Source organism: Odontesthes bonariensis, chromosome 11 (assembly GCF_027942865.1).
Source record: "Odontesthes bonariensis isolate fOdoBon6 chromosome 11, fOdoBon6.hap1, whole genome shotgun sequence".
In the NCBI taxonomy this organism is placed as follows: Eukaryota; Metazoa; Chordata; class Actinopteri; order Atheriniformes; family Atherinopsidae; genus Odontesthes; species Odontesthes bonariensis.
Genome location: NC_134516.1, coordinates 23,557,097 through 23,583,705, shown reverse-complemented (window position 1 = coordinate 23,583,705; position 26,609 = coordinate 23,557,097). Strand labels below are relative to the sequence as shown.

Genomic DNA, 26,609 nt, shown 5'->3' with positions numbered 1-26,609 from the left:
TGAAGTCAGTTCATGGAGATTTGTTGAAGCAAACCGACTTTAAGAAGACACACAAAGTCTCTCCATCAAAATATTCAGAGAGGACCATTTCCGAGGCAGTGTTCTCAGCTCCTTCCTACCGGGGTGAATGGCCTCTCTGTGCAACCTGCCAACTATCTGCCAATGGCTGCTCTCTTTTACAAGTGAATAGACTGAGTTTAGCCACAGTTAAAAAGACACACTAACGTGCCATGGCTGCCCCAACAATGGCCGCTCGGGTAGTGTGCCAAACCTAATGATGCCGGTTTGGCTCTGGCAAGAGGAGGTAGAGAGCAGGAATCTTAAAGAGGGACACAGCTGCACTGATCCCATCCCATCTCCCTGCGCTCCTCCATCAGTCCTCTTCTCATGAACGCAATTTCTTTTGGTTTCTGAAATAAATGACACAATCAGGATGTTTAACCAAATGCAGCAATCTGTCCCTGTCAATACCGCAATCTCGCTTGAAAGAAAACCGTCTGTCAGTGGACGTAATTGAAAATGAATGGTCTGTTAGTCCATTCCGAGCAACATAAAAAAAAAAAAATCAAAGACGGTTGAATTTTAAGTACATGAGGCAAATTTATTTCCCATTTCTAACCAAGAAGATTTTAGTCTTACCCATTAAGCAGTTGTTGAGATCGTTAAAATTGTGCTGATCATTATTTCTGCATGAGTGATGGCTATGATCACTATTTCTATCCTACAGTTCATCTTTTTGTATTAAACATTTCAGCATTTTCAGTGAGATAGTGCCAAAAACCTTGCAAAGAAGTTGATGGAAACCAGAACCAAATGAGAAGGAAAACAAATTCTATTTAAATGTATGGTGGGCATGGATTATAAGCATTAAATGTGCAAAAGCATCTACGACTTTGGCTTCAAGGGACATTGTCCCCAAGGACAGATAAAAATACCTCAAAGTGCATTTGGTTGTCTGAATTAAAAGTTAAAGGTAAAGGTCATAAAATGAGGATTAATAAGGGTCATCAGATTAAATCCTAAAAACTTTGTCTTAAAACTTAAAAAAAAAAAAAAAAAAAAGAGAAATATATGAATTTGCTGGACTTTGGTAGTTAATGTATCAGATGCTGCATCTTGAGGCAGGATACTTTGAATTTTCATTCAAACCTAGAAAAGTGTCAGAAACCACCATTTCACCACCAATTCAAGTGCACATTATCGCATCCATGTGGATCTAACCGATCTGTATAGTATATTTTTTTGTTTTATACTCCCCGAATTAAACGCTGAATGTTGGATATTTTATAATAAATCATTATAAATTATTATGTTAGTCTGACCAAGACCGTCATGTAAACATGTTAGTTCAAAAAGAATTATATAAAATCAAGATTCTCGAAACCGGACAAACACATTTATAGATCAAGCCCTCTGCACATGCTCCAAAGTTCCATCTTTTTGTAAATACAGTAAAGACGAAGTGTATAATAATACAGTCTAATTCCAAATAAAGTTGCTCTCATTCATTGATAATTTCTTCTGCTTTTGTGCAGCAGCTAAATGTGCTGGAAACTGGGATTGAAAAGCAGCCAGTTAAGACTTCGTGTCAATATGTGGTCACTTATAGCATTTCCCGACTGTCGCTCTGCTCTAATAAAATCTGGATTTTATAACCACAGCATAATCTTACCATTCAAATAACTTAAAGACAACATATGTGCCGTGCATTCCACTCAACTTAAATATACAATAATCTCCCGGAGGGGAAGTTAGAAGTGGCAGAATGCCTTGAATGCAGACTTTTTTGCCTAATAATTATTCTCGTCTTTTTTTTTTTTTTTTTTTTAAATTTGTGCACAAGAAAAAACAAACAAACAGATAAATGAATCATCTCCAAGACACTGAATCAACAAGTTGTGTTTTTTTCCACAGTTAAAGGAATTGTCATTTTACTTTGGCTTCTAACTCATTTAGATTGATGTCTACCCCCAAACTGCTGGCAAATACAGATTAGTGCAGGTTCTAAGCTAGTTTCTGTCCAACAGTTATAGTGAACCAAAATTTAAAACGACAGTAAATATAATTTATTCTTGTGCAGAATGGTTCATTTAGAAATAATGCCCAATGTAGCTGTTGAAGTGAACTGTTTGGACAGTATTCTTTGGGGAAACAAAAAGAAAAAGTCATCTCATGCATGACGTCACATATCAAACAGCATTTCATTTAAAAAGGCACATACAGTTCATACATCTGTTACAACACAAAGTGAAGTTGCCAAAATGTACTCTGACCCACGCCTCTCTAATCTGCAGTAACTACTTCTTCACATGCTGAACAGACATCAGTGGACAAAAAGCAGGCATCAAGAACATTCAGGACCATCTCTGAACACCGGGTCAGGGTAAACCATTTCAAACAACCTGACACTGCATGACTGATGCTTCCTGTTTCAGACACATGGTGATCTGTGACAACTGAGATCAAACTGTTACTTCAGTCTTGATACAGTTCTGCTTAAATCCAAATGGCCAACATTTTTCAAGCTACTGGAAATCCCTTTGATGTGTGTTATTCTACAATAGATCAATGAGTGGACATGAACTTTAAACTGGATTACTGTTCTGCAGAGACTTCAACAGGACTAAAAGTGCAGACACAGAAAATAATGCAATTTAGGATTGCTCCATGAAATGATTGAACTGTTCTCATGAAACCTACTCTTTATCACCCACCAAATTCTATTTTTGATGATAATTGAGATTTTTTTTTTGGCATTAATGACAAGTTTCGATATATTGTGTTTATTTGCAAATATAGATATAATTTTATTTTTTTTTTTTTAAAACACACAAATTGACCACAAGTCCTTGTATCGACAAGGAGTATTAATAGCCTGTATTTGTGGGAGTAATAAGGGACTAATTGGAATTTTTGCATGCAAATGTTTAGGCACCAGCTGTTGCTTCTCCAGAGGTATTAGCTTCAGCATCCTGAGAACACTGTCCATCGCAAAATGAGAAACATCATAATCCATGCTGAGGCTACTGATCCAAGGTTGGAAGCCCCCTGCCTCACCTCTCTCACTACTCTTCTCATGCCCAATTTAACACTCCATGCCTCAAACAGAACAAAGGAAACATCCATCACACACCTAAACATGTTGCCGTGTCCAAGGCAACACATAAAAGAGGGATGAGCGTAAAAAGGGAGGTGGGTGACGTGAAGGAGTCATATCATAGATCATTTAAGGAGGAATTAGTCTAATGAACGGGAACAGACAAACTGGCAGACATGCACTAAAAAACAGGAGAGTTAGACACAAAGAGGGAAAAGACCAGAAAAGAAGTAACTGCACTGACACAGACAACCTCTGCAAGGGACACGTGCATGCTTCCATAGACTGCTCATTTATACCAAAAACATTGTAAATACTGAAATAAAATTAAACAAAAGAACTTACTTGCACACCATCACCAACAGGCAGATTTGGTAGATAAACCAGAACAGATACCAACACTTCACATGGCGGGAGAGTAGGGAAGAGGTATGAAAAACACCCGAGGGAGAACGTGCTACACATGGACTCACAGTGGCACGCTGACCAGAGTAAGTGCAGGGAGGCGGGGGAAGGTAAAGGGGTGAGAGTGCGAGATGGGGGAGATGGAGGGGTAGTGAGTTTTTGTTTGTGCACAGCAAACTGCTAACTCCCTCAATAGAGAAGGATGTTCTGCCCTGTGTGGGACCCAATTTTAGATTTAGTTCCAAATCATGACTGGTGACCAGGTCCAGCATTTAAAAGAAGCGGTTTATCAGTAGCTGACATTAAGCAAATGAATTGCATGCATTGGTACACGCAAATTCGACAGAAATGAATATAAAATAGAGTGTGCATTCAATTGGTGTACAAAAAGGTGTGTGTGGTTGGTACTACACTCACTAGGTCACAAGGCTTGGGAGGTATTGGAAAAAAAAAGACACCATATTTCCTTATTGTGAATATCTGTCGAATATCCAATATCAAACCAACTTCACCACGGTCTGTAGCGGCAGCTGCAGCAGACACATTTCCAGAAAGGTCCTGGCTTGATTAAATTCATTCTGGACTCTATATCCGACCACATGAAGACCTCGGGACACTTCGGTTTGGCTTTAGGGACCCTCTACTCACTACCACGTAAGTGTTATGTTGTTTGGAGCAGTAGAAGAGGTATAAAAATAGCGTTTTTGTAGCGGCGATACGATATGCCCTCATCGCTTCCAGGCTAACGACTTTTGGCTAAAAACGGTCAAATCGAAATTCTCAAAACACATCCGAATGACATGATTTTGATGTCAACTCAACGTATGTACTCCCAACATCCCGTAAATTGATCTAAAGTGCATTTTACTCCGGATTATCCCTTTAACATGTAGCAGGTTTTACGCCATCACACCAATTAACAACTTGTGGCAGCCACATTAAAATCGATGTAGAAACTATACATTGTATTCTTTGTTTTTCTCTAAATGTCGTCATAATTTAGTACAAAGGACCTCCAGCTTTACTGAAGAAAACGATTCTCAAGACTGATCTGACGCTCAATAGAAAGATGTTTGCTGAGGTAATCAAACCGAGTAAGAGGTGGGGTCACTTCCTGATAAACTTCTACACAAAGCGACTACTTTTCAACAGGAGTCCCCTTCTGCCGGCCACTAGAAGGAGTGCAGGTTTAAGCTACTTCTGCGTTGGCTTTACTTTTCAGACCCAGAGGTATACAGAATCTGTTATCCATGCATCCATGAAAGTATGAAAGCATGTGGGAATTTTTGGCAAAAGTAGCACATGGATTTTTGACTTCTGGCCAAAAACATACAGTATTTTGTCCTTTGACTGTCCGCCATCAAAATCTAATCAGTTTTTCTTTGAGTCCAAGTAACTTGAGCTGATGATGGTTCGTTATGCTGAAACAGCTGGAAAACCGACAATGGACAGCGTTTTGAAAAGCGTAGGCACTTACAGGATTGGATGAACCATCTGAACCTTCACATTCTTTGCTCTTCTTTAAATGAAGAAATCCCCTTCAGCTCCGACATAACTGGTGACGCACCAGCATCTACACTAACATCTTAGGGAGCCACCATCGGTGACTCGTTACACAAAAGACTGCGGCCGCTCTGAATATTGGTGATGAATAATGAATTTGAGTGTAACGCCAGTGCATTTATACAGAAATAGCTTTATCATGGGATTCACTGTGCTTTCGGTTGAATGTGTCAGTAGAAGCCGCGTGAAACCTCTTTTCTTTCTGAATCCAAGTCTGGTTCATGTTATTCTTACATCTTAAATATGAACAATTTTCCAGGTTTTCAACATGTTACAAACCAGGTGAATAACTAATAAATCAAAGGTAATCTACAAAGAATTAACGGATTAAAAAAAAAACATTATAGTAAAATAAATCATTATAGTAAAAGTTCAGTTTACATTAACACATTTATCAGTGGGTATGAAAATAAGTATCGAGGTTCCTTTTAAATTATTTTGATTCCAGATGAGACCAAGTGTCGGGCAAACAAAAAGATTCTATCTTAAATCCAGAGATGCCTCCAGAGTAATTTCTGACAGCTAACAGAAAACTCTGAAGGTGACAGATCAGCATTTGTACAATCCTCTGCATCTAGAGCCACTTTGGGATGTCTCAGTATTTTGTTATAGACTATAATAAAACAACATTTAAGACTATTAGTATTTGATTTATGTGTACTGTTGCAAATCTCTCGGCTGAAATACATTCTTTTCCTCATTCCTCTGAGGTCTTTGGTTTGCTACCCATTCGTGATGTTTGCTTAAGCAACACAGCTGGTGGCAAGCTGCTGGGACGGCTGAGACAAATACCATAAAGATATCGGTTGTATCTACGACCCGAAATGTGTCACCTCTTAAAAAGGCAAAGTGTCACACAGAAAGCAAGCCTTGAGTTCTAAACAGAGCAGGTGTTGCAGAAATCAGAATTAAACACTGAAGAGGCCCGTTTAGCAAGGATGAAATGGATGCACATCATTTTTCACGCATATACACCATGTTGCAGCGTTGTGTGGACGTCCACAATCAACCCGTCTGTGTTAACAAGCTGGAAATATGACAGGTCTTCATGCTGTCGTCTGAGACAGCAATCAGGCCTGGCTGTAGAAGTGGCTGCCAATCTGATAAGGTGAAAGAGTGACCTATCATTCGGAAAGTAATAGCTGCAATAAATCATACACACTGACAACCGACAGGCTCATTTAGCTTCCCGTGTGCCCAGCAGAGCATAGGAGACAAATAACACTTTCAGGCCTCATCCCCATACTTTTACGGAGCGGGATATTCATCTCTCTCAGCCTCAGTCTCACCACAGCAGAGTACCAAACCCCCTGAGAGGACGAATGGCTCGTTCCTCTGCAAACTTCAAGATGACCTCCTCCGGCTCTGTTTTTACAGCCCTGCTGTCACTGCCGCGGCTGAAAGATTGCAGGCACAGTGAGACTCAGGGGAGAGCTGAGAGAGGGCCAAACCAGGGCCGGTGAAAGATGGTCAGCTTTCAAGAGGATGGTGGACTTCAGGAGGGCAAAAACGCAGCCTGCAAGCTTTCACCGAAACAAGTGGATACGACAGTAAATTCTATATCATCTTTCAAGAATTTGAAACTATATCAGAACGGTTTTAGGGCTCTTCTCTAAAAGTGTCTTTAGACAGCATGTTCACTACTAAGAACACCAAATTAAAGTCAGGAAGCCATTTTGAGCACATTCTTTGTTCTTCCTCAGTAGTTTTTGTGTAACCTTGGTGATAAACAGACAGAGGCACAGAAACAGGCGCTGTCATAAATCTACAATTCATGTGACACCCTCATAGCTCAACTGGTCTTTATTAATTAATTAAAAACCACCATTTTCAATGGTCCCCATTAATCTATAACCAGGAAGGAGGCCTGCAGTGGTTACCCAACAACCCAAAACCAGCACCTCCACCTCCTGCCCCCCCACGTACCGGCCTTCAATGGACGCCTTGTGTTGCACATAGAGCTCCTCTGTGAAGCAGGTCTGTGTCACGGAGAAATATTGACTTTTAATACTTCAAACATGCAGCTCGCTCTGTTTTAAGGACCGACTGTGTTGATCTCTGAAAACCCAGCAGTCACTGAGGTTCACCTTTCTACTGGAGCAACAGAAACCACACAGACAAGTTGTTTACACAGGATGGAGGTTAGAGAAGCAGCCCAAAGACACTTATTGTGGATCATAAATTAAACTGCATGACTTGCAGAGTATTTGCCTAATGAGGAACATTATGAGCAATGCGCTAAAACAACATATCAAACACATGTAGATTAACCAGCTTAACACGAAGCCATCAAAGTGGGAAATTATTGTTCCAAGTCCTCCAAAATGTCTTATTTACACTTTCATATTTTGCTTATTTACAGAAGTGGAAATAGAAATGTAAAACTGAGGGACTGACTGTTGTTTTAGGCAACAGGTAGACTTTTGGCTATTTCTTGACCGAGGTTTACGGTTAGCGTCTCGTGAAACATCTTAAAGGTTCTCAAAACTGTCACCTGCCTTTGAAAAGTTGCCGGTTAAAATCCCTGCACAAGCTGAGAAATTGTTTATTAATGTTTATATTTGCTGCTTCCCTCTCTGCGGCTCCCCCAGTAAATAATATCATAATCCTGTGCACATGGTGCGAGATACCAAATGCTCATGTGCCAACACTGAAACCCTATTTTCAACAAATTTTCCAGGAAAGAAATGAAGCTGTAACACATTTTCTTGTCTAAATAACGGTTAAGCAAACACTGCCTGTCCATCACAACCTCGGCACTAAACTAGCTCTTGTTCTCCCTTTCCACTTCAGCCTCGACTTCAGGTGAAACAGGCACCCAGTTTAATGAGTTATGGCCACTTCCATTTAGAGGTTTATACATTAGCAGCAGTGGGGCTGTTGTGTTTCCATTTAGCACTGAGGCAGACTTTAACTGATGATTAAAAGGTGGTGTAAAACAAAATTCCCTTTACACTTAAACAGCAACAAAAACAACAAATCATCAAAACCTACCCGTCTGTGACTGTATATAATTTCCAAACCTCTTAATTGTGACATTTTGAATCTCTTTAATCACATCCGGTCAGTGGTTACCATCTGTTTAGCCAGGATTAATGACATAACCGTTAAGAATAACTGCACGTATGGGGTTCACTATGATCCATTTTTTTGTTAAGTCGCACAAAAACAACACTGATTCATTAATGTTCAGCTGATAGAAATATTTGATCATACGTGTATTTGGTAGATTTGTCACGTGGGTGTAACGGAAGCTGCGTTGTGCTGTTCATCCCGTCTCCAACAGCGAGAGATAAAGAAGAGCGATGCCAGTGTTTTATTTTTCCATATGCAGTAATCTGAATTTGTGAATGCCAACTTATTGTGTGTTAGCAGGGAACATACCATATACCAATAGTTCACCCAGAACTGATTAATCCCTATTCCACATTTTGATTAATAGTAGACGCCACTCGTTTCTTCATATATTGGAAAAACATAGCTTTTTGCTAAGTTATCCGTTATGTGTAGACAACACCGGCTGAGTTAAGTGCCTTTTTTTTTATGCCCGAGTGATGAATAGGTCAGTGTTAAGTGGATTAACTGAACGCTTCCCTCTGAAAGTGGTCAGGTGCAAGTAGAAAAAAAAAGAAAAAAAAAAAAGGAGCAAATGTCCAAAGAAAAACTTTTAAAGACCTTCAGAAAGCCTGGAGAACTATTGCTCAAGGCCGCTTCAAAAGATTAAAAGAAAGTCTGGCTGCTTGAAAGTAGAGTATAAAGAAGTGGGGGATAGCTCAAGACATTTGCATAGTACTGCATTATGAAATTTTATTTGACAAATCTGTTTCATCTGGCTGTAAATGACACGCTCAGGGTTCAATAATAAGCTGAGCTTTGGGGCAGTCTATGAAATAACTTAAAACAGTAGCAGAGATAGGCGAGTAAATAATGCCCGAATGAATGCACTTTCTGCAAGAGACATTTCACTACTCACTCATTTCACATGAACACACAGCAGCCCACTTTTTCTTCTTTTAAAGCGTGATGCTGTGTGCCACACAACCAGCCAACAAAAAGCCCTGTTCAACGCTCCGAAGTAGCTGTAGCAATATTACATCCAGATCAGACAACAAACTATTTGAATACACTCAGCAGGGATTGTGTTGGAAGTAAATGTTGGTTATGTTTAATGAGTGGATGTAGGATTTTACTGCTTCTGCAGGAGCTCCCTCTGAGACCCCTCTGGAGTGGAGCTCTGGTCGCTCAGGGTCCCACTCAAATCTGGAGTCTGGTCATAAATAAAATGAATTATGAAACACGCTTAAAAAACAGATCATTTTGCGTATGTGAAAGGAAAAATGTGGTGTTTTTTTTGTTTTGTTTTTAAAGCTGGGACAACCTGCACGGCTTTTGAAGGTTTCTTTTGGTGCCTGCACTATATTTGAGATTTGTCACTCAATGAGCTAGAAAAAGTCACTTTAAAGGGGTCTATTTCCAAGAATTTAAGAACACGCTGATCCCAATGAAGTGTGCCAAAGACCTGAGAGCACATAGGAGATGTGGTCTAAAATTCCAATTTATAAATGCAAAAAACCTTGTTAGCACGTTTATCTTTTGAGAAGCGTCGACTTGTCAGGTGTCCTCAGTGTTTTGGTTGATGCTTTTCCCCAAATTTATTTGGCGGGCTAATCTGGATCACACAGGATGAGACGCAGGGGGCACACTGAACCACAAGCAAAGGCTTAATACAAACTATATACCTGCAGTCATTCACTCTCTTGCATGGCAGTTAAGACAGTCCTGCATATATTTTGTCTTTAGGATGGAGAAAAACATTACTCTAAAACAGTGGCAGCCACCTCACTGTCACCCTTACTTAAAGATCAGCCAACCCAAAGTTTTAAAAACGTTTTAAATGTTAGCTTTTTGGGTGTTGGATGCTTTATATTGAATTATTAGTGATCTGAGGACGTGTTTAAACGAGCATTAAAGTACTATTTTACTTTCTTGGCGTAATTGTCTTAAAGTTAAGTATGGTTTCTGAACAGCTAACATGTCTGCCAGTTTGAAAACAATTTCAGAAACATAGACAATGTGTCAATTCAAAGAATTATGATGAATTATTACATTACACCTGGATTATTTAAAAAAAAAAAAAAAAATGTTTCCTTACAAAACCTGTTTCTTAGTCTAGCACCGAACTGAAGTGAGGACATTAACTGCAAGTTTTTGTAAATGTTCGAGCCAAAAATACTCCTTACAAAAAAAAAAAGCTACCAACAATGCAGCTCTAATGGCTGAATTGAGTTAATCGAGTTTGATGCCAAGTCCCTCAAAGCCGCGGCAGAAACAAAACAAAACGCGCGTCTGATTGGCGGATGATTTTTACGATCTCGGCCATTACATAAAGTAATGTAATCTAATCTGATACATGACTATTTAGAATGAAAGTTAGGCTTACCTGTCACATTGGAGTCATCGCAGGATTCCCACTGATTGAAGCAGCGGACTCACAGCAGTCTGCTGTCCCCACAGCTGTGGACTCTGCAGCCTGCAGGGGTGCTGTTAACACACATGCACCACACTTTGTAACAGCAGCCTCCAGAGGTGCCAGTAGTGATGGCCATGCTGATATTTACCATTTAGTTTAAGTTTAGCCTTTGAAAAAAAAAAAAAAACATAACTTTCTCACGGCATCAGAAAACCACTAAAAAGGATTTTTGTAGTGTTACTGTCGGAAAAAGAAACTAAGATGGACAAAGGCGGACGTTTGTTTATTTTTGGTCCCCTGCACTTTTTGATGGTTCTCATGTGCTCGTGTTATTTCAGCGGCAGAGCAAAGTTTAGGAAAAATGAATAAAGGTGATGCGTGACTAAGGTTTTTGCTGCCATCTAGTGGGAGAATACTCTCCACTTCTGCAATGTATGAGCTACACAAACCTGAATCACTGCAGATGTGTAAAGGGGGTTGGTTTTAAAAGATTCAAAGTAGACTGCATCATGGCTTCAGTCAAAAAAAAAAGAAAACTCTACAAAATGTCATAAAAGACCACAATAAAAGTCAAAATACATATTTTCAAAACTCAATCTGAAGTAATTTCCAAATAAATGATGATAGTACCAAATATAATGCATAAAAAAGATGAAGCCGACTCCTGTGGTTGATCCACATGATGTCATTTCTACCAGAGGCCTTTGATATTTCTAATCACAGGGGGGTGCACTCTGTATTTGTAACCATTTCTATTTTGATCTTTGAGCAGATGTGACAATCTTATAAATTACAATATGTTTATTATTAAAGTTGATGAGAATAGTTTGTCTTTAAAGCTGAAACATATCTTTCTGTTGGGATGTACAGTACATTTTACAAAAATCATAACCTTATCTACGTCAGAATAACAATACTACGTCTATAAAAGTGGGTTTCATAGACACTGCTCAAAAAAAAATAAAGCCAACACTAAAATAACACTTCCTAGATCTCAATTAATAAAACATTCCAGTTGAAAATAGTTATTACATAGTGGACTGTGTTGAGAACAAAATAATGATCAGCATAAATCAAAATTATCCCATGGAGGTTTGAATTTGGAATCATACTCAAAATAAAAGTGGGGGAAAAAAAATAAAAATAAAAATAAAAACACATTACAGGCCGATCCAACTTCATTGGAAATTCCTCAAGACAAGTCAAAATGAGGCTCAGTAGAGTGTGTGGCCTCCTCGTTCCTGTATGACCTCCCTACAACGCCTGGGCAAGCTCCTGATGAGGGGGCGGATGTTCTCCTGAGGGATCTCCTCCCAGACCTGGATTAAAGTATCAGTCAACATCAGTCTGTGGTGGATGGAAGGAGACACGATGTCCCAGATGTGATCGATTGGATTCAGGTCTGGGGAACGGGCCGGCCCGTCCATAGCAGCAATGCCTTCATCATGCAGGAACTGCTGACACTTCAGCCACATGAGGCCCAGCATTGTCATTCATCAGAAGGAACCCAGGGCCCACTGCACCAGCATATACTCTCACAATGGGCCTGAGGATCTCATCCCGGCACCTAATGGCAGTCAGGGCACCTCTGGCTAGCACACCCCTCCAAAGAAATGCCTCCCCACACCCTTACTGACCCACCACCAAACCGGTTATGCAGAAGAACCTTCTCCACGGCGTCTCCAGACTCACGTGCGCACAGTGTGAACCTGCTCTCATCCGTGAAGAGCACAGGGCGCCAATGGCAAAGCTGCCAATCTTGGCGTTCTCTGGCAAATGCCAATCACCCTGCACTGTGTTGGGCTGTGAGCACAAGCCCCACTTGTAGACGTCAGGGCCTCATAGAGTCTGTTTCTGACAGTTTGAGCAGAAACATGTTTTACACCGGAACTCTGCCAACAACAGGATGGATTTTATCATTTATTTATATTGGTGGCCTGCTGGAGGTCATTTTGCAGAGTTCTGGCAGGGCTCCTCCTGTTCCTCCTTGCACAAAGGAGGAGGTAGTGGTCCTGCTGCTGGGTTGTTGCCCTCCTACGGCCCCCTCCACGTCTCCTGGTATCTCCTCCATGCTGCAGACACTGTGCTGAGAGATACAGCAAGCAATTCTTGCCACAGCTCACATTGATGTGCCATCCTGGATGAGCTGAACTACCTGAGCAACTTCTGTGGGTTGGAGACACCACCTCATGCTACCTTTATGGGTGAGAGCACTGACAAAATGCAAAAGTAACCAAAATATCAGCCAGAAAGAATAAGAAAAGAGAAATGGTCTGTGGTCACCATCTGCAGAACCACTCCTTTATAGGGGTGGTCTTGCTAATATCCTCTCGTTTCCACCTGTTGTCTGTTCCGTTTGCACAACAGCAGGTGAAATGTATTTACAATCAGTGTTGCTTCCTAACTGGACAGGTTGATTTCACAATAGTGTGATTGACTTGGAGTTACATTGTGTTGTTTAGGTGTTCCCTTTATTTTTTGGAGCAGTATATATGTATATATATGTCTTTTACTAGCAAATTGTGAAAAATTTATGCCTTTATTATAGGACAGTGAAGAGAGACAGAAAGCAAGGGGCAGAGAGAGGGAAATAACACGCAGAAAAGGGCCGTCCGATGCGGGATTCGAACCAGGGCCAGCTGCACGAGGATTATAGCCTCTGCACATGGAGCGTCCGCGGTACCCACTACACCACAGACCGCCCCATCTCAGTCCATCTTAAATGAGTTTGAGGCCAGAGGATAGTGCATCTTGTAATTTTTTTGCTCTCTTTTTTTGCACAATAGATTTCTAAAGTGTATTTGTGTACCAAAAAACTGGGTTAGAATGGTTTTTAGAAGTGTTTCTGAGCCCATAAAGTGATATCCACAACAGAATCGTGTCAGTTATTAATCCCTTCGAGCCTGTAGATCACAGCCATTCACTGCTGGTTTTCTTATTGTCTCATGCAAACAGAGATTCTTCTGGGATCTGAATTTTTCTATGCTATTCTGTCCATAGATGGAGAAATCTGGGTCTTAATAATTTGCAAATAATTTTGTAAATCCTTTTTCTATTTACTTGCATTTTAAAATGCTTATAGACAGGGGCGAGGCTAGGGTATTTTTAGTGGTGCCAAGGCACCACCGTGAGATAGCTCGGCACCCCCTGGCTCAGCACATTTTTAAAATATTATATTATGCAAAAACACATTTTTTTTTGCTCAAGGATGCATTATTTTAGTGACCATTTCATTTATTTTCTAGCATTTGTTTTTGTTTTAACTCTTTACTCCCAAAATAAATGTTGAGTTATCTTCAATATTTTTCTCAGGCTCTCTGTTATCCCTGTCAAGCCACAGTCTTTTGAAATGAAGAGGTCAAAATTGAATGTTGTAGGGGAAAACACTACTCAAAGCAAAACTAATACAACTCCAAAATTTATAAACGTACTAGTTCGCCTCATTTCGTGAGAAATAATGTGCCTCTGTGAGCGCAGGGGGGGCTGGGCACCCCTAAAGACCAGATCCTAAAATCGCCCCTGCTTATAGACTTGTTTATTTATGCATTTAGTCATCTATTCTTCCATTTATATTTACCAATTATATCCTGGTACCATTATACTAGATAGATAGACATCTTTATTAAATATAAACACACACACACATATATACATGTCTACATAAATATAAAAACAAAAAATAAAATAAATAAATAAAATTCCGTGTCTCTTTTTCACAATAACAGCATCACATTGTTGTTTCTCTTAGCAATGATGTAATAAACTCCCGCGCTTTAGTAATTCACTGTTAGCTAATAGGAACGATGCATTCCCTTTCCCTGTGTCTATTCCATCTAATAGGCAAAGAGAATCGTTATTAGCCAATGGCGTGTGTCTGCTCCACGTCTATGGTCCAATGAGCGGTGAGTGGAGTTGATAAAGTAAGCCAATGGTAACTATGCGGTATTGTGTGACCGAAGCAGGGTCTGCCGGGTTGATCTCGCCGCTTCTCCACCCGGCTGGTCTTTTTGGATCTCACTGCAATGGCGGAACAGCAGCAGTTCTACCTCCTGTTGGGTAACCTCATGAGCTCTGACAACAATGTCAGGAAACAAGCAGAGGTAAGATGAGACGGCATTTTCGTAGCTGACAAGTTGAGCGACTGTAGAAAACTGAGTAGTCGGGTTAGCACAAAGCTAACCGCCTAGCGGTCCAGTCAGGCTGGCAGCGCGCTGCGAGCTCTCGCGTCAGACTTGGTAGCCCACGTGCGATGTGAAGCTGAGTACTAGTCAGCTAACGCTAACTACCACCTTGTTGCGTAGTTATGTAGACATAACATAGAGCTCACATATACGGGCACTGTCGTGACAGTGTGCTGACGCGCGCATGTCTGTGAGTCTGTGTTACACTCGGGTGTTGTAGCAGAAAGTGAAATGCTCCATTTGACCGGTCCTAATCTCAAATCTCCAGCTGACTGTGAAGCTAGTCATCAAGCTAGTTGAATACAGGAAGTAGCGTGGAGCTAAATCGCTTCCACAGTTGTTGCTAGGTTTGTCAGCTACCAAGCTAGCGTTAGGCGCTAGCTAAAAGGTTAAACATGGGATTGTGGCACCTCACTATGGCCGTACATGCCAAAGTAATGTTGTGATGATGCACTACAAGCCCACAGTAGAATATAGTGGAAACGTAACCAGTTGATATTGAGGCAGCCATATGCTGGCAGTGCTTGTGCAGTGGCCTTCAGTCGTTTCATATGAAAGTCGATCAAAACTAGTGTTTTTTAAACACTCTGCTCCATCTCTAGCTTGTTTCAATGCTAGTCATGACGCTAATGATCCGTTTCAGACACGTCCGTGCACGAACTCCTCTCGGATCATCCACTTTCATTGGATTAGTTTCTCTGAAGATTTGTTTGGGCAGCGTATAGCTTAGCCTATTCACTTTCCCCCAACCACGGTTAGCCTCTTGCAGCAGCAGAGCATTGTTGCCGGTTTCCCTCTCCGCCACCCTACTTTTGGATGAGGTGGTTGAATCTTATCACGCACACCCCCGTCACGAGCAGTCAGCGTTTTTCTTTATAAAACACAGACCGTCTGTCGCGATGCTAAGCTCATTGGAATCCATCCTTTATAGAAACCCTCTCTTTCTGACTTAGGCACATAATAGGAATTGATCCATGTTTCAGAGACCCAACCCCATATTTTAGCAGGAAAAGACTGCAGATACTGAACAGTTAGCCAACATTTGCCCAACAGTCTTGAGGTTGTTTGTCCACCAAACTGGAAGCCTTCCTTTCTTATTAATGCTTGTTGATGTAACTGAACTAAGTCCACTGATGGGATCAGTATTTCTTTTTTTTAATGTACTATTACTACTACAGAAGTTTAGGAGTTGAGTACAGCAGCCAGATAGATTCCTTAATAAGTCAGCGAATGTGAATATTGAGAGAGCAAGCTTAATTGTCAGATTATTGACCATTTAAAAAAATAATAATTTGCTCATCTGCAGCGTGGGATGGTTATTAGTGCAGCTGCGGTGGGAAAAATTTGAGCAGGTTTGTATGGTGTTCCCTCACCCATCCTGTTAATTAAATCAGCATTGGCCATTGGATAAACTTGTTTTCAGACAATCACTTATCAGGTATCTGCCGAAGTCTGATTGCGTTTATATGCATTGCAGTACTTCCTCATTGACAACACCCATTCAAATTCTATTAGTTCTGTGAGTCATCTGATTTCATCACAGGTTAGTGTTGCCATACCGATGTTCTTGTTTTGTAATGCAAAAATATTCACTCGACAACACTCTGGTGTCGAATAATTTGTTGCTTTCGTTTTCTTGTTTACCTGGAATAAATCTAGTCGGGCTCCTCTCAGGCCTTCCAACTAATCATGAAAGCAGTTTTGTTTGTTTGCCATTAACGCTGCCTGTACCTGAGCTTCTGTCTTCCTTAGAGTGCACACCGAAGATGCAACAACTTCCCCACAGAGCCTCAGTTGTCTTTACATTTTCTGTTTGTCTTAGACCAGCTTAACAGTGAAGACTAATAACAAATGACCAACACAGTGTATCAGGAAAAATTAGCTTATGGCTTATGTTTCCTCGCTTAAGGGGAAAGTAGTAAATTGTTCAATGAAAGAACAAGATAATATTTGAACTAACCATACTGAAATGCACTTAACTGACTTAACTTTTCCTTTTTTGACTTTTATATATTGTCCAAATCTACATGAAGACATACTTTTTCGCCCTTTTGCGAACATGTTTGCAGATTCTTCACAAGTATTTGATCACACCAGTCCGACAGCTTTGAGAGCCAGGCAGAGCAGGAAATAAACAAGAGGATGCCTAGTTTAAGTGTTGTTTCTTTTATTTCACTTATTAATGTGCATTTCTCTTCTTTGTAGGAGACCTATGACACTATCCCAGGCCAGAACAAGATCACATTCCTGCTGCAGGCTGTCAGAGATGCATCTGCGGCAGAGGAGGTTTGTACACCGAATGCTAACATATCAATGGGATGATGCGTTAAATTCATCCAGTGTTAAGCAGAAGAAAACTTCATCTTTGTTGCCAAAACCTTGTCAAACGTTCATCATTTGCTGGATGCCATATTTAAAAGAAGGGGGTCGGGTGTAATTAGAATAATGTACTTTTTCATCACGTTAGCACTCACTACAGTCTGACAGCGAATGCTTGCCATGAGTCATGGTTTTGCCATTTGGTCGGTTAAGTTTACTGAGACTCCACCAGCTGCTTGGTCCCTCGTGCTTCTTCCCCTTTTTCTTTACCTCGAGCCAGATATTTTTAGTCCTGAAATGGGAGCAGGCGGAGAGGTGCTTGGATCAGAGTGATGATGCCTTTCTAAGATGCTGCAGGCCTTGTCTGTGTAGTTTTATTAATTTAGTTACCGTTGATCCTTAACATCTAAATTCTCCAAACACCAAAGTTTAAAATTTCTAAGAAAGTTCTACGGATGAACTCCATAAATCCCAAAAAATCCTAAAGGTGATTTGAAGTCATTCATATGCTTTATAAGCCTGACATGTTGATGCATTGTATTGTTTACTTAGGTCAAACAGATGGCAGCGGTGTTGCTGCGGCGGCTGCTGTCCTCTTCCTTTGAGGAAATCTACCCAGGACTGACTGTGGAGATGCAGACGGTCATCAAGACAGAGCTGCTGTCTAGCATTCAGACGGAGACCTCGCCAAACATCCGCAAAAAGGTCTGCGACATTGCAGCTGAGCTGTCCCGCAATCTCATAGGTAAATTCAAGAGTTTTTACTATCAAACGGCATAATAGTAGAAAAATGAAGTAATTGCGTAGTATTATCTTCTCACTATAAAATAGAAATGTAGATGATAGTCATTACTGTTTTGTTTTAATAATTTCTTCTAATCTAGATGATGATGGGAATAACCAATGGCCCGAGCTGCTCAAATTTCTCTTTGATTCCGTGAACTCTGACAATGTTGGACTGCGAGAAGCTGCTCTGCACATATTCTGGTGAGTTCCACTTGCGCGATCATTTCGGACCACTTTATTTTGGCAGATGTACTGTTGGGCTGACCGGTATGTCTTGCCTTTTTCTTCAGGAATTTCCCAGGTATCTTTGGCAACCAGCAGCAGCATTATATGGAGGTCATCAAGCGCATGCTTGTGCAGTGCATGCAGGATCAGGCAAATCCACAGGTAAAACTGAAGGTTTTTTTGCATTTTCCCTGGCGTATCCCAACACACACTTTTCTCTGAACCTTGCTCAGTTGTGTCCAAAGAAGAATAAATCTTAATCCTCCACCCCCCCCACCCCCCCCCCCCCCCCCCCCCCCCCCCCCCCCCCAGATTCGCACCCTGGCAGCTCGGGCTGCAGCATCCTTCGTTCTGTCGAATGAAAGCAACACAGCTCTGCTGAAGCACTTTGCTGACCTGCTGCCAGGCATCCTGCAGGTAAGAAACGGCACCGTCATGCTTTTGTCTAAATATAATCATGTTTTTGTTAGTTCTTGATGCTTTTGCAGAGAAAATTCACTACACGAGTCCTTTAAATGATGTTTAAGTGTAGCCAAGAGTATTTTCATTACCATCATGACTGTTTTTGTTCAGGCAGTGAATGAGTCGTGCTATCAGGGAGACGACTCTGTGCTCAAGTCTTTAGTGGAAATCGCAGACACTGCACCCAAATACCTGAGACCCAACCTGGAGGCTACGCTGCAGCTCTGTCTGAAGGTGCGTGTGACCATTCTAATTGGAAAAATCAACCTTGCGTTGTCGAGTGAGGTTGGGTTTTGGCTAACATAGGTGGCCTGTCTCCGCAGTTGTGTGCCGACACAAACCTGACAAACATGCAGAGGCAGCTGGCATTGGAAGTCATCGTCACGTTATCAGAGACCGCCGCAGCCATGCTGAGGAAACACACGGCTATCGTAGCTCAGAGCGGTAAGGACTTGAGTCATAATCTGTTGGACGGGATGGTGATTTACGATCGGATCTCTTTAGACGGTAGCATTTGTCTTTTTAGTGCCCCAGATGCTGGCTATGATGGTGGACCTGGAGGATGATGATGAGTGGGCCATGGCCGATGAGCTGGAGGATGACGACTTTGACAGGTATGACCACGTCAATCTCCACCAGAACACAAATCCAAAGAAGTTTAGCCTTCTTTTGTTTCGTCAATGTGTTTTCAAAGATGCTACCACTAATGCGATTTCATGAAGGTGCTCAAACTGATTTTAATCTCTTATGCCTCGCCAGTAACGCTGTGGCTGGGGAGAGCGCTCTGGACAGAATTGCCTGTGGTCTGGGAGGAAAGATAATTTTGCCCATGATCAAACAACACATCATGACGATGCTGCAGAACCGTGAGTAAAACCTGCTCGTCGATATTTAAAGAAGCGGGCGAAACCTTAGAGTTTGTGAAGCTAAAGTCTAACCTTTAGCTCAACCTTTTCCCCCTTAATGTGGAAATGTGTGAATGAGGCAGTTTGAGTTATGGGGCCCTCACTCTTAGTCGTCTTTCCTTTTTGTTGCCAGCTGACTGGAAGTTCCGCCACGCAGGGCTGATGGCGCTGTCTGCCATCGGTGAGGGATGCCACCAGCAGATGGAGGCCATCCTCCAAGAGATTGTCAGCTTTGTCCTCCTGTTCTGCTCAGACCCTGTAAGACCCAAAATGGCTTTAGAAACATGCAGTATTGCTTAAACCTTTGTGAGCTCCTCTTGCAGAACTTTTATTTGTTTAAAATATTTGACTTATGTTCAGATGCACTTTTGTTGCGTGTTCCCCAGCAGTTTGGTTACTAAGGTTTTCATTGCCTCCCTAGCACCCGAGGGTACGCTATGCTGCCTGCAATGCCATTGGACAGATGGCCACAGACTTCGCTCCAACCTTTCAAAAGAAATTCCATGATAAGGTACTTGTTGCAGCTGTATTCTGTTTCTGCCAAAACATTTAGCTGTTATTGACTCCTACTTTGAGAAGAAAACAAATACTCGAGCCCCCCCCCCCCTCAATTTAAGGCAGCAGAACAGAAAGGATGTTGCTTTAACCTTTAAAAACAAAAACTGACTCTACCTCATTCCTTGCAGGTGATCTCAGCTCTGCTTCAGACGATGGAGGATCAGAGTAACCCTCGGGTGCAGGCACATGCCGCGGCCGCCCTCATCAATTTCACAGAGGACTGTCCCAAATCACTCCTCATCCCTTACCTGGACAGCTTGGTGCAGCACCTTCATGTCATCATGGTTGCCAAGCTGCAGGAGGTACACCCGCTGTACTTAGTTTGCATTCATCTAGTCTGCGACACGTGTGGCTGTCAGCACTTTTAAATTTGGTCCCTCGTTCCACCAGCTGATCCAGAAGGGCACCAAACTAGTCCTGGAGCAAGTTGTGACATCCATCGCATCGGTGGCGGACACTGCCGAGGAGAAGTTTGTGCCATATTATGACCTGTTCATGCCCTCGCTCAAACACATTGTTGAAAACGCCGTGCAGAAGGAGCTCCGGCTGCTTCGAGGGAAAACCATCGAGTGCATCAGTCTCATTGGCCTGGCTGTCGGCAAAGAGAAGGTACATTCGGTCATGGTGGGATTGGAATATTTGCGAGGCTGCCTGTAAGTGAAGTGGTTCATCTTTATAACCTTCTCTCCTGTTGTAGTTCATGCCAGACGCCTCTGCCGTCATGCAGCTGCTCCTCAAGACCCAGACGGACTTTAATGACCTGGAAGATGACGATCCTCAGGTAGGAAGACGGGCTGATGACGTGGTGGCGCCCGATCCGTGACCTTCTGTTTCTGCCGTCACCCTGCCATGTTTTTGTTTCGGGTTTAGATCTCGTACATGATCTCAGCCTGGGCCAGGATGTGCAAGATCCTGGGGAAAGAGTTTCAGCAGTACCTCCCCGTGGTGATGGGCCCGCTGATGAAGACCGCCTCCATCAAGCCAGAGGTGGCCCTCCTCGACAGTAAGCGATAAACTGCACACTTCAGATATTTCAAGAGTTGATACAGATGGCACGCATCTTAAAATCGTTGCAGCTGTGTGTTGTAACCATTTACATTTGGCTGCATTCCGAAATGAATCCTGCTCTGTTAGAGTTGCTGGATTTATTTGGATTGATTGATATTGATTTTTCTCCTCCTAAACCGCTCACAAGTGCGAGATATAGGGGAGCGTTATGTGCAAAATAGATTTAAGAGGCACAGTGCTGACAATGTGTGTCTTACAGCCCAGGACATGGAGAACATATCGGAGGATGATGGTTGGGAGTTCGTCAACCTGGGAGACCAGCAGAGTTTTGGAATCAAGACGGCCGGACTGGAGGAGAAGGCAACTGCCTGCCAGATGTTGGTGAGCAGAGAAACTATCAAATCTGTCAACTGTAAGGCCAGCTTCGCACCAGTCGCCCTACCAACACATCCTGTGTCCTGTTTGTTTTCTACCTCTAGGTGTGTTATGCCAAAGAGCTGAAAGAGGGTTTTGTGGAGTACACCGAGCAGGTGGTGAAACTGATGGTTCCTCTGCTGAAGTTCTACTTTCACGATGATATCCTTTTTTTGATTTTTAACTTGCAGCATAAAACTGTCTTTAATGAAAGCACAACACGTTAAAAACTGTTGAATTAAACCCAAATATTGTCCGTACTAACAAATGCAGCAATATCCTGGAACCGTACTTTGTGTCCAGCAGCCCAGAAGAGAGCCGCAGACTTAAAAAGTAGAATAGCATTATAAACTCTTTATCTGGGCAGTAAATGTTATCTTATTTGTTTTAGGAATTGATGCTACCTCAAAGAAAGCCTTTGCTGCACTTGGTGACCAGTGTAGTAACTGGCTGGAGTCCTTAAAAGCACTTTTAATTTAGATTTTTTTTTTTTTTTAAATTTAATTTGTCTTGAGATGTTTTAACGGGATAATCTGGAGTAAAATGCACTTTAGATCAATTTACAGGATGATTGGAGTACATATGTTGAGTTGACATCAAAATCATGTCATTCGGATGTGTTTAGAGAATTTCAATTAGGTACTGGCTTGATTAAATTCATTCTGGACTCTCTATCCGACCACATGAAGACCTCGGGACACTTCGGTTTGGCTTTAGGGACCCTCTACTCACTACCACGTAAGTGTTATGTTGTTTGGAGCTGTAGAAGAGCTATAAAAAATAGCGTTTTGTAGCGGCGAAATGATATGCCCCTCTCACTTCCAGGCTAACGACTTTTGGCTAAAAACGGTCAAATCGAAATTCTCTAAACACATCCGAATGACATGATTGTATGTATGTACTCCCAACATCCCGTAAATTGATCTAAAGTGCATTTTACTCCGGATTATCCCTTTAAGTTTAAATTTCAGCTCAGTGAAGCACTTTAAGCACCACCTCTTCTCAGTTAGTTACCTGTCTTTTTTAATTGTGCTAAAGAACTTTGTCGACCAGATTGTTAGTTAATCCTTTGCCAGTCAATATTGCCTAAAAAGACAGGCTTGCACCTGTAAAACTGCAGTGTTGTATGCGATGTGGTCAAAAATTTGAAGAGAGTTGGGCGCACCAGTGTAAAAAGTCGGCCTGGAGCCCTGTGGTAGGTATAAACGCAGGCTGGAAGATGTCCCAGTTTTACCTTGACTGTCTCACGTGTGCGAGTGGCAGCAGCCGAGTCGATGCCGCTGCTGCTGGAGTGTGCTCGAGTCCGAGGACCAGAGTACCTCACTCAGATGTGGCACTTCATGTGCGACGCTCTCATCAAGGCCATCGGCACCGAGCCGGACTCGGACGTCCTGTCGGAAATCATGCATTCTTTTGCAAAGGTAATTTCTCTCCTGACACTTACACACCCGGCGTTCAGGGAACTGGACCTTTTCTTTCAATGTGCCAACATGTAGTTCAGAACATTTCTTTCCACCCTAACAAAAAGATCACGCTTTCTGCAGGGCTGTAATGTAGGAAACTGATGATATTCTGGATCTGACTTCAGTGCTTTTTTTTTTTTTTTTTGTCTTCAGTGCATTGAGCTGATGGGAGACGGGTGTTTAAACAATGAGCATTTTGAGGAGCTGGGTGGAATCCTAAAAGGGAAACTGGAGGAGCATTTTAAGAACCAGGAGCTTCGACAAAGTGAGGCCTCACACCCAACCGTAAACATATTAACGTGTCTTACGTGCATTTAAATTCAACTTTGTGGTCAAAACCTAAAACGCACATTTTTCCACAGCCAAGAGACAGGACGAGGACTATGATGAGCAAGTTGAGGAAACCCTGCAGGATGAGGTAAATGTATATTAATGAAAGGGTTGGACTCAAACTAGTGAAGAAGTACAGCCTTGTTGGACTTTACCAGCCCTCACTGTGTTCCTCCCCCTCATCTTTTTCCATCAGGATGAGAATGATGTGTACATCCTCACCAAAGTGTCTGACATCCTGCACTCGGTGTTCAGCAGTTACAAAGAGAAGGTGCTGCCTTGGTTTGAACAGCTGCTGCAGCTCATCGTCCAGCTAATAGTAAGTGCTTCCTGTTCTTGGGTGAGCAGCAAATGATATAAAAGATGTTTCAACTTTGTGACCAGGCTGCAGAAAAACAACATTTTGAGTGATCTTTTGTGGGACAATGGAAATGAAAGTGTCCAACTCGTCCTCAGTGTCCCAACAGGCCGTGGGCTGACAGACAGTGGGGTCTGTGCATCTTTGACGACGTGGTGGAGCACTGCAGTCCTTCTTCCTTCAAATACGCCGAGTATTTCCTGCGGCCGATGCTGCAGTCGCTGTGTGACTCGAGCCCCGAGGTTCGGCAGGCGGCCGCCTACGGCGTCGGCGTCATGGCTCAGTTCGGCGGGGAGAGCTATCGCCCGTTCTGCACAGGTGCGTTGGCCGCAGCCGGTCTTTGCCAGCCGTCGGGTCGTTGCTTTTAGCTGAAAACTGAGCGCCGTCGTGGCTTTCTTCTCGTTGTAGAGGCCCTCCCCATGCTGGTCAGAGTCATCCAAGCAGCCGACTCGCGCTCAAAGGAGAACGTCAACGCCACGGAGAACTGCATCTCTGCGGTTGGAAAGCTCATGAGGTTTCGGCCAGAGTGCGTCAACGTGAACGAGGTCCTTCCTCACTGGCTCAGCTGGCTACCGCTTAACGAGGACAAAGAGGAGGCCGTCCACACGTTTGACTTCCTGTGTGACCTCATTGAGAGGTACGATCTTCTGAAATAAACTCTTGATGTCCAAGTGTTTTTGAGCTCTGTAGTTACTCCTGCTGCCTTTTCTCCTCCCCCACAGCAACAACCCCATTGTCCTCGGGCCAGACAACTCCAACCTTCCTAAAATTTTCCTCATCATAGCCGATGGGGTTGCAAACGAATCGGTTAAAAGCGAGGACGCATGCAGCAAAAGACTCGCAAATGTCATCCGTCAAGTACAGGTAAGCTGGAGCTGCGCAGGATCGAGGCAGGAGGGCTTCAAGAAGTCTTTTAAAGGGGAACTGCGGTATTTTCAACATTAAGCCTCTTTTCTGAGTCGTCTGCAATGTTTTAGAACCCCCCTCACCGCTTCTGTCGTGTTTTATTTGACATTTTGTACTGGATGTTCGTTGATATTACTCCGCCACCGCTAAGAAAATAGTGCGAGCATGAATGAGCTGCCAAATAAAACACGACAGAAGCAACTTTTCACAACGAAATTTGATATGGATTACCAGTGCACACCAGTAACCACTCCGGTGAGTTGATTATTTTGAAAACGGACGTTTATGGTGCTTTTACGGACCTTTTAGGACATGCACCATGCTTGCCGTTCTGAAGCAGGTTGAGAAGAATCAAAATTAGGCAAATACCAGAGACGGCAGTAAACATCAAAAAAGCGGTGAGGGGGGGTTCTAAAACATTGCAGACGACTCAGAAAAGAGGCTTAATGTTGAAAATACCGCAGTTCCCCTTTAAATGGATTCATTTCCACTGACACTTATAGATGCTGGAAAATACACAACACTTACTTGCAGCTTACTTTTTCCCTGTTGGCACCATAAATAACTGCTTATCTGTGGATTTAAATAAAGCAGCTCAACACAGTAACTTTAAATTTGTGCTTGTTATTTTCTGTGTTTTCTTCATCATATAATTAGAGATTCAGAAATGAATGTAGCTGGTTGCACATTTGTGTGTTGAGGAAAATGCCGTTTTGTCTTCCCTTCAGGTGTCTGCAGGATTATGGACGCAGTGTGTATCGACACTGAATGAGACGCAGCAGAAAGCCATACAGGACCTACTGAATACTGCCTGAGCCTGAACCCCCCCCACAGTCACCTTCCCGCTCTCTAAAAAGCCCATGAAGAAAAGTTAAGCTCCCGGATCTCGTCCATACACTCCTTCTTCTTCCTCCTGCTCTGATCTGTAGTGTGTATGGATGCCGGCTTCACCTCCATCACCACCCCCACCTTGCTAAAATAGAACTCCATCTACATTCAGCCGACTAGGGGGGTGGGAGGGGGGGGTGGGCAGGTTGGATATTAATGACAATGGAGGACATTGGCCATCCACCTTTTAAGACTTTCACCCTGTACCAAGGAAGTGGGATTAAAAGTAAAGCATCTAATAGTCATCCCTGTCTGATCGGCGTTAAATGTCTCTCTCTGGATGTTTCGTTTCCAACCATTCCCTGACGTGTGACTTGTCTCCTCGTGCTCAGAGACTCATATACCAAGTCGCCCAACTCATTGGACTGTTGGGCTCAGGGGGGCCATATTGGGAGGGGGGAGTGGGGGATGGGACATTCTTGTGGACTGAGCTGCTAAAAGAGGTGGAAATGCACACTGGGCAACCACTGCCTGTCTCCTGTGAATTTAATTTTTTTTTTTTTTTTTCTTTCGTATTTCTTTTCTTGTTCCATGTTGCGTGGGGGGTGGGGTTGGCCTCTTGTCTGCCACAGCTCAGAGAGTATGTTTCAAAAGTAACGGCATGTTTGTTAAGTGGCTAACCATAGAAAATATACTTAGTTAGGAAGTTTGCATCGTTGTTGTCGGTGAGAGTCGACATTGATCTAAGCAGCTTTCCTCCATAGCCTTCCAGACAGCTGTTCGCGGGAAATGAAATGTTTGCCGAACGGTTCACGGCCCCTTAGAGCAGCTTGGGGGTGAAAAGGGGTTCTCTGAAGAGGGGCGTAATTATCTGTAGTTGGTCACAGCCTCGAAGCGTGTGACGAGTTGAAGGAACTTCACTGTAGAGCGTTTGTAAAACGGGTGCCATCGTACACTCGACTTGATGGGTTTGACCCTGCAGGTTTGAAATGGAATTCCAGAAACTACAACCAATAAAATTACATTTGAGAATTCTGATGAACTGATTTTCATTTCGGACATAAAGGAACGGTGTACCAGACGATTAATATCAATGCTTACAGTCAAAGATTGGTTGGCTTGGTGTATCGTAACCGGCCAACCTACTCGAATATACCCCTAAATGTACCAACCAGCTTTTTGTTAGTTGGCAACATCAATGAGTGGTGGGCTTAACTTGTGCAAGGCATACAGCAAATTCAAGTTTTCACTGGTTGCCAAGTAAACTCTGAAGCAAAAGTCCCTTTTTATCAACTTTAATCATGAGATTTGCTGCCAATAAGCTTCATTCT

The 26,609-nt window shown here is 42.5% G+C and overlaps 2 protein-coding genes across 3 annotated transcripts in view; one reads left to right on the top strand and one right to left on the bottom strand.

Annotated features, from left to right (window-relative positions):
- LOC142391852 (semaphorin-5B-like) overlaps positions 1-10,583 on the bottom strand; it is a 36,106-nt gene extending 25,523 nt beyond the window's left edge. Inside the window, exon 1 of one of the 2 annotated variants that reach the window (XM_075478017.1) lies at positions 10,506-10,583. The gene's annotated coding sequence lies outside the window, so the exon portion shown is untranslated. Of the gene's footprint in view, positions 1-3,442; positions 3,520-10,505 lie in introns of those variants that run through there. The other variant, XM_075478018.1, reaches the window with a different exon arrangement.
- A 3,898-nt stretch (positions 10,584-14,481) lies between these two features.
- Positions 14,482-26,316, top strand: kpnb3 (karyopherin (importin) beta 3). The gene is made up of 26 exons (XM_075478013.1): positions 14,482-14,635; positions 16,922-17,002; positions 17,588-17,780; positions 17,920-18,022; positions 18,112-18,208; positions 18,359-18,463; positions 18,620-18,742; positions 18,832-18,952; positions 19,035-19,122; positions 19,268-19,374; positions 19,547-19,671; positions 19,835-19,924; positions 20,100-20,273; positions 20,362-20,580; positions 20,669-20,752; positions 20,842-20,974; positions 21,239-21,360; positions 21,459-21,555; positions 22,642-22,814; positions 23,010-23,121; positions 23,219-23,274; positions 23,383-23,505; positions 23,643-23,862; positions 23,953-24,181; positions 24,267-24,408; positions 25,179-26,316. Exons 1-26 carry the CDS (start codon positions 14,558-14,560, stop codon positions 25,263-25,265), a joined length of 3,282 nt encoding a protein of 1,093 aa, XP_075334128.1. The 5' UTR covers positions 14,482-14,557; the 3' UTR covers positions 25,266-26,316.
- The last annotated feature ends 293 nt before the right edge of the window (positions 26,317-26,609 follow it).